This window comes from Oncorhynchus masou, chromosome 6 (assembly GCF_036934945.1).
Source record: "Oncorhynchus masou masou isolate Uvic2021 chromosome 6, UVic_Omas_1.1, whole genome shotgun sequence".
Classification (NCBI taxonomy): Eukaryota; Metazoa; Chordata; class Actinopteri; order Salmoniformes; family Salmonidae; genus Oncorhynchus; species Oncorhynchus masou.
Genome location: NC_088217.1, coordinates 20,895,601 through 20,912,201, shown reverse-complemented (window position 1 = coordinate 20,912,201; position 16,601 = coordinate 20,895,601). Strand labels below are relative to the sequence as shown.

The following is a 16,601-nucleotide window of genomic DNA, read 5'->3' as shown; positions in this document are numbered from 1 at the left end:
CCCAAAACTCAGAGGTTTTCCAGAAATCCCGGTTGGAATATTGCCAGAACCAGTTACAGGCATTTTGCAACCTTAGAAGGGATGCAGTCAGTCACAAACTGGCCCCAAAAAACGGAATTCAAATGAAAAGTTCCCCTTTGTCATGGTGGACACATACGGCTCTAGACATACCTAGGAAATTAACATACAGTACCTAACATAGGTCTCATAGTAGCGCCTTCTGTCCAAGAAAGCAGAGAGATGGTTGAGAGAAAGCATTTGGTTAGGTAGAAGAAAAGGAGGAGAGAACAGAAAGGGTAGGGAGTCACATATATATCATACAGTATATCAAACATATACATGCATTCTTATATATGTATAATTGAAGAAGGAAGACAGAGGGGTGACAGATGTGTGTACCAATGTTTGGGGGGGGCAACATTTTCTGAAATTATAAGAATTGAAATGGACGTTGAACCCAACCCTGGGGTGCTCCAGGGAGATGCATGGACTGCTTGTGTGATGGTAGCCTGAAGAAATATAAAATGTGTGTCGTTAGCCACTTATATGGAATGAAAAAGCTGGGATTGGTCAGTTTAAGGGAGGGTCTGAGAGGGTACGTGCTATAGGTCAGTGACAAGGAAAACGTTTGATAAGGAGAGGCTAGGTCCCGCCTTTGGCAATCTGTAATGATAGATACACAGAATGGCCTTATGGCTAATGGTAGCCGCATGCTTACCCTGCATGCTAATTTATATCCCAGGTTTGTTGTATTGTACAACAACTCTTAGTGTTGACATCATCATACACACGTAGACAGCTGTATGACTACGAGGGACTCAGAGAGTCGCTCAGGTGAATTGACAAGGAGGGACGGAAGAGTTTAAAGGTTAGACATTATAGTTTCTAAATTATTGTCGCATTTCAAGTTTATAGTACATGAAGCTTCAAGCCACAGACGGTTCCCCATTCTCTCTTACTATAAGTAATCAGTCCCATTCAACAACACATGACTCGTCACCCATTTAATTTCACGGCCAGAGAGAGAGAGATGGCTGATGGTCAGTGTGTGGTCACCTTTGTCCTTGGGGCGTGCCACGAGGAGGTGGCTTGTCGTAGTCGGGGTAGTAGGGGCCGCCACGGTGTCCAGGGTAACCGTTGGCAGGGGGCGGAGCGTGCTCGTAGTAGCGGTGGTGGTGCCCTCCTCCGTTGGGCAGACTGGACACGTTGGCATTGTTCAAGTTGATGTTGGTGGACTTGGGCGACTTGCCGTAGGAGGAGTTGTGGTGGTGGTGGCGATGGTGGTGGTTAGGGTGGGACATGGCATTGGCCCGGCAGAGACGCCCCACCGGCTGCTCCATGTGGGCGTAGTGCGGAGGTGGCTGTACTTGCAGGGGCCGCTGGGTGGCGTTGGTTTGGTGACTCGATGAGCGCCGGTGGTGGTCCCCGTTCACGTGGTTGACGTGGTTACCGAACAGGCCGCCGTTGCGCTGTGGAAGAAGACTCAAGGTCAAACGGTCAGAGACTACTTTCTGTTCAACACGGAGGATGAATATGCAATGCTACTTATGTGCAAACTGGGTTGAATTGTTGTGATTGTTGATTTGCTTTCCTTTCAGAAATCATTGTATGGGCGGAAAATAAGTTCAGAAGCTGGTTCAATGTTTCATGGTATATGTGAGCAAAATGGAGGCACTATAATTGCTTTTTTTTCATATCAACTGAAAAAAGAAAAACAGAAGAACACCAAATGGCTTATTTCCTCTGAGATTAACATAGTACATTGTCATTTTCCTACACCTACAGGTCTGATCTATGCAACGATGTCCAGTCCACCTTTGTGACTGAGTTTAGAGCATTGCGATTTTGGCCTGTAGATGCAAGGCGCTGCGCTATACAAATAAAATGTCATATTACAGACTGTGTATGTCTATGTCTGCTGTGTACAGTGTATACCTCCAATAGGGACATTGATGTGGGGCATTATAGACTACCATTACCCTAATATTCCATTTACCCAACCAATCCATTCCAGCAAGACAAAATAAATATATGTGCCATACATTTACTCCCTCAGGCAGATGAATTGAATAAGTTACCCTATAAATCTCCTCGTCCTCCTCTGGAATAAAGTCTACTAGCTCGTCATCTTGCAGGTCACATGATATCGCTCGTCGAATTTCAGGCCCGATATCATGTAGCGTGCGAAGGCCAGCCTGTAACCATGACAATAGAGGGAGGGGCTAAGGGCTGGTAGGTGGGGTTCTCTTTCAGGCAAAGAGGCTCTTCACACACACACACACACACACACACACACACACACACACACACACACACACACACACACACACACACACACACGCACACACACACACACACACACACACACACACACACACACACACACGATCAAAAACACACATGCAAACACACACACACGCACACACAGCTGCCCTTTGCTGGCTCTCACGCAAAACCTGAAGTTTACAGACGCCCATATAGGACGGTGCTAGACAGACTGTGAGAGATGAGAACATTTATAAGAGACAAACAAAATGTGCTCCCCTGAATGTGCCCTGCCCTTCGTGTGTCTCTTATGACATGACAATATTCTGACTGTGTGATACAGCTCTCCCTCACCAAAGGGTGCTCGCTTGGTTATGTGAGACATTTTGGTTACATATTTGGCAGTGTAGAAAAAATTGCAACTATTCAGTATTACAGTTATTACAATAGGCATATACTGTACTTTACTTACTATAGATCAATTTCAACGAAGAAAAGTATATATAGGAATATGAGGCATATGAGGAGATATAGAGAGGAATAGCTAAACGGTAAAACCTCATGGCTTGAAGCTAACGGTGACGGAAACAGAGAAAAACCTCATGGCTTGAAGCTAACGGTGACGGAAACAGAGAAAAACCTCATGGCTTGAAGCTAACGGTGACGGAAACAGAAAAAACACTCATGGCTTGAAGCTAACGGTGACGGAAACAGAAAAAACCCTCATGGCTTGAAGCTAACGGTGACGGAAACAGAAAATAAATGAATGGCTTGAAGCTAACGGTGACGGAAACAGAAAAAACCCTCATGGCTTGAAGCTAACGGTGACGGAAACAGAAAAAACCCTCATGGCTTGAAGCTAACGGTGACGGAAACAGAGAAAAACCTCATGGCTTGAAGCTAACGGTGACGGAAACAGAAAATACCCTTATGGCTTGAAGCTAACGGTGACGGAAACAGAAAATACCCTCATGGCTTGAAGCTAACGGTGACGGAAACAGAAAATACCCTCATGGCTTGAAGCTAACGGTGACGGAAACAGAGAAAAACCTCATGGCTTGAAGCTAACGGTGACGGAAACAGAAAATACCCTTATGGCTTGAAGCTAACGTTGACGGAAACAGATAAAACCCTCATGGCTTGAAGCTAACGGTGACGGAAACAGAAAATACCCTTATGGCTTGAAGCTAACGGTGACGGAAACAGAAAATACCCTCATGGCTTGAAGCTAACGGTGACGGAAACAGAAAAAGCTCATGGCTTGAAGCTAACGGTGACGGAAACAGAAAATACCCTTATGGCTTGAAGCTAACGGTGACGGAAACAGAAAATAAACGAATGGCTTGAAGCTAACGGTGACGGAAACAGAAAATAAACGATTGGCTTGAAGCTGACGGTGACGGAAACAGAAAAAAGCTGCTGTGAGTGAGAGCTTCATGAGCTGATGGGTGATAGACACGTGAAAACATTGGATGACGATGGTGAGCGGACAGAAATGGTTGCGTCCCAAATGGCATACTATTCTCTACATAGTGACCAGAGCCATGGTAGTGCACAATAGAGGGAATAGGGAACCTTTTGGGATACGCACACATACCATTGTCAACATTAACATCGAGATGAAGACACATGCCTCTCAGAAAGAGACATACATTGATGTACGTCATCACATAAACAGGGTCATACTGTACACCAATAGCTTTGATCATGAATGACCTGCTGAATCATAAATCACAACATTAGCACACAGATTCTCGGTGTTTCAGGCACACACTTTCTCTTCACACACATTTCTTTGCACATTTTGTAGACGCTTGCTCTCTCTCTCAAACACACATACGCATGCACACACACACACACAAACGCACGCACGTACACAAACGCACACATGCACAAACGCAAATGCTCGCTCGCACACACACAAACAGTACACACACACCGATACTCACCTGTAGAGCGATGGCTGTGTTGTTCTGGGAGGCGTGCACCCCTACCAGGCCCTCCTCTTTACGTTTCTTGAATTTCCTAAAGTAGTCCTGTATCAGGAAGGTGGCATAGAACTTCCCCACGGTTACCTCATCATCTAGGTGAACAGACCACACAAACGCTTCCTGTGTCAGACAGGAGGTCACTGCACAGCATTCTGGGAGTCCCAACCTCATTTCGCTTCCCCACGCCCCGGCCGCTCCACCCAGATTCTGGATCCTAACCATGAGGTTATCCTTTAAATGATAAGACACTATTCCCTAGATCACTGTGCTGTACTGGACCTTCATGCACTGAAATCTCATGTCACCTGTATCATTCATATACATCCATGTCGATGGTGTTTTTACTGTATCTGAAGCTGCCTCTGTAGGTCAAAGACTACAATAACTCAATAATAACTCAGAAATAACTCAGAAATAACTCGATAATAACTCAATAATAACTCAATAATAATTCAATAATAACTCAATGATAATTCAATAATAGAATATAGATCCTCAATTACATCTTTCAGGCCTGGGGACAGAGGTCGGAGAGAAGAGACAACTGTAGTTCCATGCCACCACCCTAAAACAGAACTGGTATACCTCACTGGTACACCTCAAATTAAACCGAAACCTTAGCTGAACTATGGTTTGATGCTAGTTAAATGCTGGGCCTCCCATAGAGATCCTGTAATTCCTAAGAATTATAAGATTTCTATTAGGCCTATTGACATCTTCTAAACTATCACTTCTATTAATAACCCCCTGCCCAGCCTAGGAGGCAGAAAGAGAGGGCAGACATAGCAGACAGGGCACAGGCAGGACCACCGAGGCACAGGACCCCTCCAGAATCTACTTTCTTGAGTCTGCAGGTTAAAATAGTACCATTCATACGGGTTATTATGAGCAATTTACTAAGTAAATCAAGGCACTTCATTTAAATAGGAGTTAATGCGCCAAGCTGTTTTTGTTAAGTTGATTTATGATATGACTAAAAAGAGGCAGCCCTGGGAATGTATTCAAACAGTTGAGATCCACTCCAGTAGAGGGATTTGGGGTGTTAAGGAGCACAATATGCAGTTAGACTCTACTGAGCACATGCAAGCAAGCAGAACTAGGTATAAATGTGAGTATGTTAGTGTTAGTGTGTATCTGTGTGTGCTTGTGGTAGCTTGTGGTAGCATGTGGTAGCATGTGGTAGCATGTGCGTGTGTGCGCACACATATGAGAGCAATGTAAAAATAGATGTAGAAGATGTATGCAAGAGTATATCAAAGTGAGCATTTACAGTACAATGTGTGTGTGTGTGTGTGAGTGAGTGAGTGAGTGAGTGAGAATGATTCTGAAGCAGGGGTCTGTGTCACTTTAAACAAGCACGTTGGGGACAGAGTTCGGAAAAATGAGGCAACACTAGTTCCATGCCACCACCCTAAAACAGAACTGCTTCAGAATATTCTGAAGTTTTTAAGAGTCGTTTTTTTTTTTTATATATATACACAGATATACAGTATAGAGGAAAGGACCAGAAGCTGTGGAAAAGCTCAAACAGAGAGAGAGAGAGAGAGAGAGAGAGAGAGAGAGAGACGGACAGACAGGCAGAGATAAAGACAGACAGAGATAATGACATACAGAGATAAGTACAGTCAGAGAGAGATAAGGACATACAGAGAAAAAGCGAGAGAGAGAGTGAGACAGGGAGAGAGAAAGCGAGAGAGAGAGAGTGAGACAGGGAGAGAGAAAGCGAGAGAGAGAGAGTGAGACAGGGAGAGAGAGTGAGACCGGGAGAGAGAGAGAGTGAGACAGAGAGAGAGAGACAGAGGGAGATAAGGGCAGACAGAGAGACCGAGAGAGAGAGAGAGAGTGAGACAGGGAGAGAGAAAGCGAGAGAGAGTGAGACAGGGAGAGAGAGTGATACAGGGAGAGAGTGAGACAGGGAGAGAGAAAGCGAGAGAGAGAGTGAGACAGGGAGAGAGAGAGAGAGAGTGAGACAGAAAGAGAGAGACAAAGGGAGATAAGGACAGACAGAGAGACAGAGATGGAGAGAAAGAGAGTTTAGTAGGAGAGGTACAGCATGCACTGACAAACTGTGATCTACCACTATGAGGCCATGCAAGCCCAAAGCCTAGCACACAGTAACAGTAATAGTCACAGTAACAGTCACAGTAACAGTCGCCCTGGAACCTCCAGTGGTATCCGGAACAGGAAAGAAAGAGTGTAGATACACACACACACAGATCAAAAACACTGCGGAGAACATGAGAGCAGAAAACAGCAGGGCACAGCTGAAATCATGAGTGAGAGAGAGTGTGTGTGTGTGTAGGCTATTATATGTGAGAGGGGGAGTTTGTTGTGTATTTACAATGAGAAGGCATTATGTGTGAGAGGGGGAGTTTGTTGTGTACATACATTGAGAAGGCATTACGTGTGAGAGGGGGAGTTTGTTGTGTATTTACAATGAGAAGGCATTATGTGTGAGAGATGAGTTTGTTGTGTATTTACATTGAGAAGGCATTATGTGTGAGAGGGGGAGTTTGTTAAGAAGGCATTATGTGTGAGAGGGGGAGTTTGTTGTGTATTTACAATGAGAAGGCATTATGTGTGTGTGTAATATATTTCTGTGTGATAGTGTGCTGGGATGTTGGGCTTGTGGGTCTATATATATTTTACCGGGATCTAATTTGTGTGTTGCTACTAGGATAGTGTGTTTTGACTGACCACCAGCAGGGGGCACCACTTGGTCCAGTAGCTTCATACTGGTCCTCTTCCAGATCTTCTTGATGACTGCTCTCAGCTCCTCGTTGGCCTGCTCCAGATTACCTACAGCACAGATAAACAACACATGTCCTGTCACTATCAATACAAACTGTACAGATGATACTGTTGTGGTGTTGTGCTATGTGTGTGTGTGTGTGTCTCCTACCATCAGTTTTGATCTTCAGGGCTGTGCGTACTAATGCAAATAGGGTAGCATTGAACATCACGGTGCCGTCGCTGTTTAGAGGCATGTTCATGGCCACCAGTCTCTGAGAGAAGGAAAAAGGAGAGTTACTTACATGCTTTTTATAGGTATCAACACATGCCAGATACATTTGAGAGAGAGACAGAGAGTTACAAGAGAGTGAGGGAGAAAAATAGAGAGCGAGAGATAGGGATATCATAGCAGAGAAAAGGAGAAAGAGAGAGAGCGAGAGAGACCAGAGAGATGGTGTACCTTGCAGGCCACTCTATGAGGACAGAGTTTGCCGAAGCCCAAAGGAGGCTGAATTCGTCGGAGCAGAGTGACCACGTCCAGATGTTTAATCCTGCCCCTGTGTCAGAGAGAGAGAGCAAGATATATACATATACTCAGAGACTATTGCAACAGAACAGACAGAAATTAATCTCAAACATAATCTCACACAGGTTAATACAACCAAATACTTGCACTAAATTGATACACAAAACACACTTACTTGGCCTCTGGGTCATACTCAGACCAGATCCTCTTAAACTCGTCCAAGTGGTGAGGACCCAGGATCGACCAATCACGAGTCAGATAGTCAAAGTTGTCCATGATGACAGCCACAAACAAATTGATAATCTAGATTAGAAGAACAGGCTACAGTTATTGTGGGAATATAGGCCTGTATCTGTGTGAGCGTATTTGTGAGAATTTATCGTGTATGCCTATATGCTGGTGTGTATGTGTTTCAGTGTGTGTCTGCTGAGTGTATAATAGGCTTGGGCTTTTTCCAGATTTTCATATCTTCATACCAACCTTCTCTCATCCCATGATTTATGGTATTACCGGCATAGAACACAAGGGGGTGCTAAAAATGCAAGAAGAGCCCATTGGGCCTCTATTACCAGAACGCTATCAAAATAAGCACAAACTAATAATGATATCACATAGACGCTGTTAGCTAAATGCTAATAAGTGAAAACAAACATAAACTAATTGCAAAGATAGGAAAATTAAGCTCATAAAGTTATGCAAGCATAACCAACTGTTATTTTCGGTGAGTGTGGACATTTACAAGCGAAAGTGAATGAGAAATTGTGCAAATGAACAAAGCTGCGATGCATGCTTTTCTGAAGAAAGAGCAGCATGTGTATATGGAGCAGAGAAATGCTAGTAGGATGCACAGGGAACAAATGGCAGCTGTACAGATAACTCATCCAGAGCTCTTCGACTCCTGGTAGAAAGCCATTATAAGATATCTGATGGCAAACATTTAGTAGTGAATTGCATACAACTGTAATTTCATTATCTCATGTGCACCACACACCTGAGACTCACCGCTAGATATAGCATGCTATGGACTCAGCAGCTCTCTTTCTCCCGTTGTGCTATTTACAAACACGTGACTGGCTCAACTGTTCTGAAGAACTACGGTAACCTTCATAATGTTAAATAACATGACAGATGAAATGAGGAACGCAATCTGCTTTAGCTCCTAACGTATTTCACCATTTGACTGCAGGTATTAACTTTAAATGTAGCTACAAATATTCACATTTACTGTTAAATAGTTTTGACGATATTGAAAAACTATCCCATGGCTGTTTCCAAATACCCCGGTATACGGTATATACGGTATACAGCGCAAGCCTAGTGTATAAGTATGTACAGTATGTACAGAATGGTGTGTATCTAAGTGTATTTATGCACCAGGAAGGCACAGAGCATGTAGAAGCTGATGAAGTAGATGTAGGCGAAGCTGGCTCCACAGGTCATCTCCTCTCCAGGGTTGTAGTCGGACTCTGGGTCACACAGCTTTCCAGACACACACGCCAACATGATCTCCTGCCACGCCTCCCCCGTGGCACACCTGAGACCAAGACATGACTTGTCAAGATACCACAGCATAACCTTCGCACAACCTTCACAACCATATGTCATCAACATATCTCCTTACCTCGCCTGTGGTACACCTGAGACAAAAACATAACTCATAAGATAGCCTAGTCAGCATTACCATAATCTTTTCACAACCACATCTCCTGACGAAGACTTTTAGGGATAGTTTGGGATTTTGGCAATGAGGCCCTTTATCTACTTCCCCAGAGTCGGATGAACTTGTGGATACCATTTTTATGAAATTTGAGATAGTTTTGCAAGCCAATGCTAACTAGCTTAGCATAACTTCCTTTATGCTGGACTTCATTGCTAAATTCCGAACTATCCCTTTAAGGGTCAAAACGTTGTAAAAGGTAACTTTAGAGGAATGACGTTGCAAGAGCAGCAATGCAGAATTTGCGATGAGGAAGAAGTATGACTTCGCTCTCAGACAGTAACACGTAGTATCTGTGCTCGGTTCGCTTCATGCTCTTACAGTGTGGTAGCTACGGGACCGAAATAGCAAAGAAGTTTAGTCTTGCGCTTCAATGCTACATTGTCTGGGTGAACTCTGCCCCTATGACCCCTCATACTGACCCCCTGACCCCTACAGACCTAAAGAGCAACAGCACGGCCTGAGGGAAGGTCTGAAAGTTGTTGTTCCTGTTGATGTGGGTGCCGTCCACCATGGCTACCTTCCCGAACACCTGAAACAAACAGTATAGATAAACAAGGGTCAGTTGACATACTGTGTGAAGAACAGGGTTGTGTTCATTAGCTTATGCAATCGAAAACTATTTTACAACTCTTTATAAAGAGGTTAAGTAAGGCTGTTACTATGAGACTGACCCAGGGGTACTGCTACTCTTTATAAAGAGGTTAAGTAAGGCTGTTACTGTGAGACTGATCCAGGGGTACTGCTACTCTTTATAAAGAGGTTAAGTAAGACTGTTACTGTGAGACTGACCCAGGTGTACTGCTACTCTTTATAAAGAGGTTAAGTAAGACTGTTACTGTGAGACTGACCCAGGTGTACTGCTACTCTTTATAAAGAGGTTAAGTAAGGCTGTTACTATGAGACTGACCCAGGTGTACTGCTACTCTTTATAAAGAGGTTAAGTAAGGCTGTTACTATGAGACTGACCCAGGGGTACTGCTACTCTTTATAAAGAGGTTAAGTAAGGCTGTTACTATGAGACTGACCCAGGGGTACTGCTACTCTTTATAAAGAGGTTAAGTAAGGCTGTTACTGTGAGACTGACCCAGGGGTACTGCTACTCTTTATAAAGAGGTTAAGTAAGGCTGTTACTATGAGACTGACCCAGGGGTACTGCTACTCTTTATAAAGAGGTTAAGTAAGGCTGTTACTATGAGACTGACCCAGGGGTACTGCTACTCTACTAAGGCTTTATAAGACTGACCCAGTACTGCTACTCTTTATAAAGAGGTTAAGTAAGGCTGTTACTATGAGACTGACCCAGGTGTACTGCTACTCTTTATAAAGAGGTTAAGTAAGGCTGTTACTATGAGACTGACCCAGGTGTACTGCTACTCTTTATAAAGAGGTTTTATAAAGAGGTTAAAAGTAAGGCTGTTACTATGAGACTGACCCAGACTGACTCTTTATAAAGAGGTTAAGTAAGGCTGTTACTATGAGACTGACCCAGGTGTACTGCTACTCTTTATAAAGAGGTTAAGTAAGGCTGTTACTATGAGACTGACCCAGGTGTACTGCTACTCTTTATAAAGAGGTTTAAGGCTGTTACTATGAGACTGACCCAGGGGTACTGCTACTCTTTATAAAGAGCTGTTAAGTAAGGCTGTTACTATGAGACTGACCCAGGGGTACTGCTACTCTTTATATGAACTGAGGCTACTCTTTATAAAAGTAAGGCTGTTACTATGAGACTGACCCAGGTGTACTGCTACTCTTTATAAAGAGGTTAAGTAAGGCTGTTACTATGAGACTGACCCAGGTGTACTGCTACTCTTTATAAAGAGGTTAAGTAAGGCTGTTACTGTGAGACTGATCCAGGGGTACTGCTACTCTTTATAAAGAGGTTTACTGAGGCTGTTACTATGAGACTGACCCAGGGGTACTGCTACTCTTTATAAAGAGGTTAAGTAAGGCTGTTACTATGAGACTGACCCAGGTGTACTGCTACTCTTTATAAAGAGGTTAAGTGAGGCTGTTACTATGAGACTGACCCAGGTGTACTGCTACTCTTTATAAAGAGGTTTACTGAGGCTGTTACTATGAGACTGACCCAGGTGTACTGCTACTCTTTATAAAGAGGTTAAGTAAGGCTGTTACTATGAGACTGACCCAGGGGTACTGCTACTCTTTATAAAGAGGTTTACTGAGGCTGTTACTATGAGACTGACTCAGGTGTACTGCTACTCTTTATAAAGAGGTTAAGTAAGGCTGTTACTATGAGACTGACCCAGGGGTACTGCTACTCTTTATAAAGAGGTTAAGTAAGGCTGTTACTATGAGACTGACCCAGGTGTACTGCTACTCTTTATAAAGAGGTTAAGTAAGGCTGTTACTATGAGACTGACCCAGGTGTACTGCTACTCTTTATAAAGAGGTTAAGTGAGGCTGTTACTATGAGACTGACCCAGGGGTACTGCTACTCTTTATAAAGAGGTTAAGTAAGGCTGTTACTGTGAGACTGATCCAGGGGTACTGCTACTCTTTATAAAGAGGTTAAGTAAGGCTGTTACTATGAGACTGACCCAGGTGTACTGCTACTCTTTATAAAGAGGTTAAGTAAGGCTGTTACTATGAGACTGACCCAGGTGTACTGCTACTCTTTATAAAGAGGTTAAGTAAGGCTGTTACTGTGAGACTGACCCAGGGGTACTGCTACTCTTTATAAAGAGGTTAAGTAAGGCTGTTACTATGAGACTGACCCAGGTGTACTGCTACTCTTTATAAAGAGGTTAAGTAAGGCTGTTACTATGAGACTGACCCAGGGGTACTGCTACTCTTTATAAAGAGGTTAAGTAAGGCTGTTACTATGAGACTGACCCAGGGGTACTGCTACTCTTTATAAAGAGGTTTACTGAGGCTGTTACTGTGAGACTGACCCAGGTGTACTGCTACTCTTTATAAAGAGGTTTAGTGAGGCTGTTACTATGAGACTGACCCAGGGGTACTGCTACTCTTTATAAAGAGGTTAAGTAAGGCTGCTACTATGAGACTGACCCAGGTGTACTGCTACTCTTTATAAAGAGGTTAAGTAAGGCTGTTACTATGAGACTGACCCAGGGGTACTGCTACTCTTTATAAAGAGGTTAAGTAAGGCTGTTACTATGAGACTGACCCAGGTGTACTGCTACTCTTTATAAAGAGGTTAAGTAAGGCTGTTACTGTGAGACTGACCCAGGTGTACTGCTACTCTTTATAAAGAGGTTAAGTAAGGCTGTTACTGTGAGACTGACCCAGGTGTACTGCTACTCTTTATAAAGAGGTTAAGTAAGGCTGTTACTGTGAGACTGACCCAGGTGTACTGCTACTCTTTATAAAGAGGTTAAGTAAGGCTGTTACTGTGAGACTGACCCAGGGGTACTGCTACTCTTTATAAAGAGGTTTACTGAGGCTGTTACTGTGAGACTGACCCAGGTGTACTGCTACTCTTTATAAAGAGGTTTACTGAGGCTGTTACTGTGAGACTGACCCAGGGGTACTGCTACTCTTTATAAAGAGTTTAACTGAGGCTGTAACTATGAGACTGACCCAGGGGTACTGCTACTCTTTATAAAGAGGTTAAGTAAGGCTGTTACTATGAGACTGACCCAGGGGTACTGCTACTCTTTATAAAGAGGTTTACTGAAGCTGTTACTATGAGACTGACCCAGGGGTACTGCTACTCTTTATAAAGAGTTTAACTGAGGCTGTAACTATGAGACTGACCCAGGGGTACTGCTACTCTTTATAAAGAGGTTAAGTAAGGCTGTTACTATGAGACTGACCCAGGGGTACTGCTACTCTTTATAAAGAGGTTAAGTAAGGCTGTTACTATGAGACTGACCCAGGTGTACTGCTACTCTTTATAAAGAGGTTAAGTAAGGCTGTTACTATGAGACTGACCCAGGGGTACTGCTACTCTTTATAAAGAGTTTTACTGAGGCTGTTACTATGAGACTGACCCAGGGGTACTGCTACTCTTTATAAAGAGGTTAAGTAAGGCTGTTACTATGAGACTGACCCAGGTGTACTGCTACTCTTTATAAAGAGGTTAAGTAAGGCTGTTACTATGAGACTGACCCAGGGGTACTGCTACTCTTTATAAAGAGTTTTACTGAGGCTGTTACTATGAGACTGACCCAGGGGTACTGCTACTCTTTATAAAGAGGTTAAGTAAGGCTGTTACTATGAGACTGACCCAGGGGTACTGCTACTCTTTATAAAGAGGTTAAGTAAGGCTGTTACTATGAGACTGACCCAGGGGTACTGCTACTCTTTATAAAGAGTTTTACTGAGGCTGTTACTATGAGACTGACCCAGGGGTACTGCTACTCTTTATAAAGAGTTTTACTGAGGCTGTTACTATGAGACTGACCCAGGGGTACTGCTACTCTTTATAAAGAGTTTTACTGAGGCTGTTACTATGAGACTGACCCAGGGGTACTGCTACTCTTTATAAAGAGGTTTAGTGAGGCTGTACTTTGAGATGAAGAAGATATTTTGGGGAGAATGATTTAGTAACAAATAGTTTCTCAGTTTCAGTGACTCACCTGCATGCCGATGACAGCATAGATGAAGAAGAGCATGGCGATCAGAAGGGCGACATAGGGCAGAGCCTGGAGGGAGAGAGAAAGAGGCAGAGTGAGAGACAGCGAGAATGAGAGCGAGAAGAATGAGATAAATGGTAAGGAGAATGAGAATGAAAGAAGGAAAATTAGAATGAAAGAGTGAGAGAAAGAACGAAAGAGGAAGACAGAAAGTGAGAGGGAAGGAGACAGAAAGAAAGAGACCAGAGATAATCCAATTCATTAATAGCCTGGTAAATGAGCTGAGTGGATGATGCCTACTCACCTGAAAGGACTTGATGAAGGTCCACAGGAGGGTGCGGATGCCCTCCCCTCTACTCAGCAGCTTGACCAATCGCATGACTCGGAACAGTCGGAAGAAGGTGATGGAGATGCGAGCACTGTCCTCCGTGTTCTGTAGGAGACAGAGGCAGCATCAGAGGATCGGAGTGTGTGTGTGTTTGTAGAAAGCCAGCATGAGGGTTTGCGCTGAGACTAGAATGGAAGGTGGCCAGTTCGCAGGAGAAAGAATATACAGTATGTTGAGTTCAAAAGGTACTCACACTCAAAACCATGAAAAGGAATAACCTGTGTACACAGGGAACCTGGCTGTGCTTCAATGCCTGGACCAGCACTTAACAGTACTCAAAGTACTACATGCATGTATACTAAATCAAATGTTGATACTAAAGGTGATTGGCCTTTACTGAGACTGAGATGTGAGATACAGTGGGGCAAAAATGTATTTAGTCAGCCGCCAATTGTGCAAGTTCTCCCACTTAAAAAGATGAGAGAGACCTGTAATTTTCAAATACACCATAATTTGCAAATAAATTCATAAAAAATCCTACAATGTGATTTTCTGGATTTTTTTTCTCTCATATTGTCTGTCATAGTTGAAGTGTACCAATGATGAAAATAACAGGCCTCTCTCATCTTTTTAAGTGGGAGAACTTGCACAATTGGTGGCTGTCTAAATACAATTTTGCCCCACTGTATATATGAGCTGATTCAGCATGTATTGCATCTTTACTCAACTAACATCTCTGAGGGTTGTTTGAGAGATGGTGGTGATTTTACGTATCCTTGTGATTCATCTATGATCAAGTTTGCATTATATTTCACATTAATCTAAGTATCATGTTATGGACATCAAGACACTTTCTGTTCAAACCAGACAAATCCTGGACTTGTTGCATCTACTAGGGCAGAGTTTCCCAACCGTCTCCTCAGGGACCACCAACCATTTCATACATTTGTTGTAGCCCTGATGACGAGAACTTGGGGAAACAGCGGTAGGGTAAACTCTGTGGGAGGAGTTTAGAGTGACAGAGTGGGAGGAGTATTCTCATATGCAGTTTAGCTGGAGTGTATCTGCTATGCAACTGTATCTAAGAGGCTGGTGGTGAAGTTTTGCCAGGAGCCCTGCTACAGTACAGACAGACCTACAGGGAGGACGAGAGGGACAGGGTGCATGCTGTAGGAAAGAAAACCTTGCCATAACTTGACTGGACACATCAGCACAAGCATGGCACCCTCGGTCCAGAGTCACTGCATGCGGAGTCACAGTGGGACTGACCCCCCCAGAGAGGTCAGAGGTCATAGCAGAGGTCATGATCCCAACCCCATGGGGTCATCCATGGGTCACTGCCGCACGCAGAGGGCACATGGCACAGCAGAGACCATGCAGCGGTGGCAGCGATACAAACGTGAGGAGGAGCGGACAGAACCGCCCTCACCATGGGGATGCACTCCGCCACGTTTGAGTGACCGACACACTCTCCTTCAAAATAATAACCCCAAACCAAAAAAGGAAAATGAAGAGCAGAAAAACTCAAACAAAAAATACAACCAAAAAGAACCGTAAACCAAACCAAACCAATCTCAAAATGAAAATAGAACTTTTTAATTGTATAAATTAAAAAGGCAAAGTTCTAGAAAAGGCCATGTAGAAGACTAGAGAAGGTTATATAGATTGAAGACGATAAAATAAAGACCAACATAAACCAATGCAAGCCCAGAGAAGACAGGCAGGGCCCTGATTGGGGGAAGAGCATCTTACCCCCGACTCATCCAACTGAGGAGCCTCCGTAGGCTTTAAAATCAAAGACCTGTGTTAATGACTCACACAACGTTATCACAACCCTCAGGACTCCCTTATACTTTAACACAATATTATCACCATGTTTAAGACGTATGCACCATTAAAGACACACATAACTACATATACTGTCACTATGCTTAAATTAAACTTATGTTAGGTTTAAGACAGACACTCAACATTGTCTCGACACTTGACGTTTATACACTGTTTTTGTAACATTGAAAGACCGACCGACTCACACCTAAATCAACAACCCCTATGTAACATAACGGTGATGACACGCAGAATAGAATCTTAACACTATAAATGTTTAAGACTGTCAGACAACATACTGTGACGGTTAAGAACTTCTATGTGGTGCTTACGTTGCATTGAAGACTGACATAGCATTAAGACAATATAACACTTAAGTTAACATTTAAGACTGAAACACAACTTTATCACTCCCCCTGTGTAATGGTAATGACTGACATACATTATCGTAATGGTTTTAAATGGTTTAAACAGCAAGATGAAAAAGCTTGTGGCTCTACATATGGATAATGCTATAACAATGTTTCTGAAACATTATTTGACTGACACAGACTGTTATTATGATGCTTATGGACATGATGTTCCAAACATAATGTTAACATGACTATAACAGTGTTATTTTAGTGATACATATAACCCATTTATACCT

At 43.3% G+C, this 16,601-nt stretch overlaps 1 protein-coding gene across 1 annotated transcript in view; it reads right to left on the bottom strand.

The window, feature by feature from the left end:
* LOC135541530 (voltage-dependent L-type calcium channel subunit alpha-1D-like) overlaps positions 1-16,601 on the bottom strand; it is a 125,270-nt gene that overhangs the window by 11,951 nt on the left and 96,718 nt on the right. Inside the window, exons 31-42 of the mRNA XM_064967842.1 lie at positions 14,102-14,230; positions 13,801-13,866; positions 9,673-9,764; positions 8,890-9,049; positions 7,691-7,818; positions 7,450-7,546; positions 7,159-7,261; positions 6,954-7,055; positions 4,215-4,348; positions 2,079-2,195; positions 1,057-1,469; positions 194-220 (exon numbers count right to left, since the gene is read on the bottom strand). Coding sequence (XP_064823914.1) covers positions 194-220; positions 1,057-1,469; positions 2,079-2,195; positions 4,215-4,348; positions 6,954-7,055; positions 7,159-7,261; positions 7,450-7,546; positions 7,691-7,818; positions 8,890-9,049; positions 9,673-9,764; positions 13,801-13,866; positions 14,102-14,230 — 1,568 coding nt within the window. The remainder of the gene's footprint in view (positions 1-193; positions 221-1,056; positions 1,470-2,078; positions 2,196-4,214; positions 4,349-6,953; positions 7,056-7,158; positions 7,262-7,449; positions 7,547-7,690; positions 7,819-8,889; positions 9,050-9,672; positions 9,765-13,800; positions 13,867-14,101; positions 14,231-16,601) is intronic.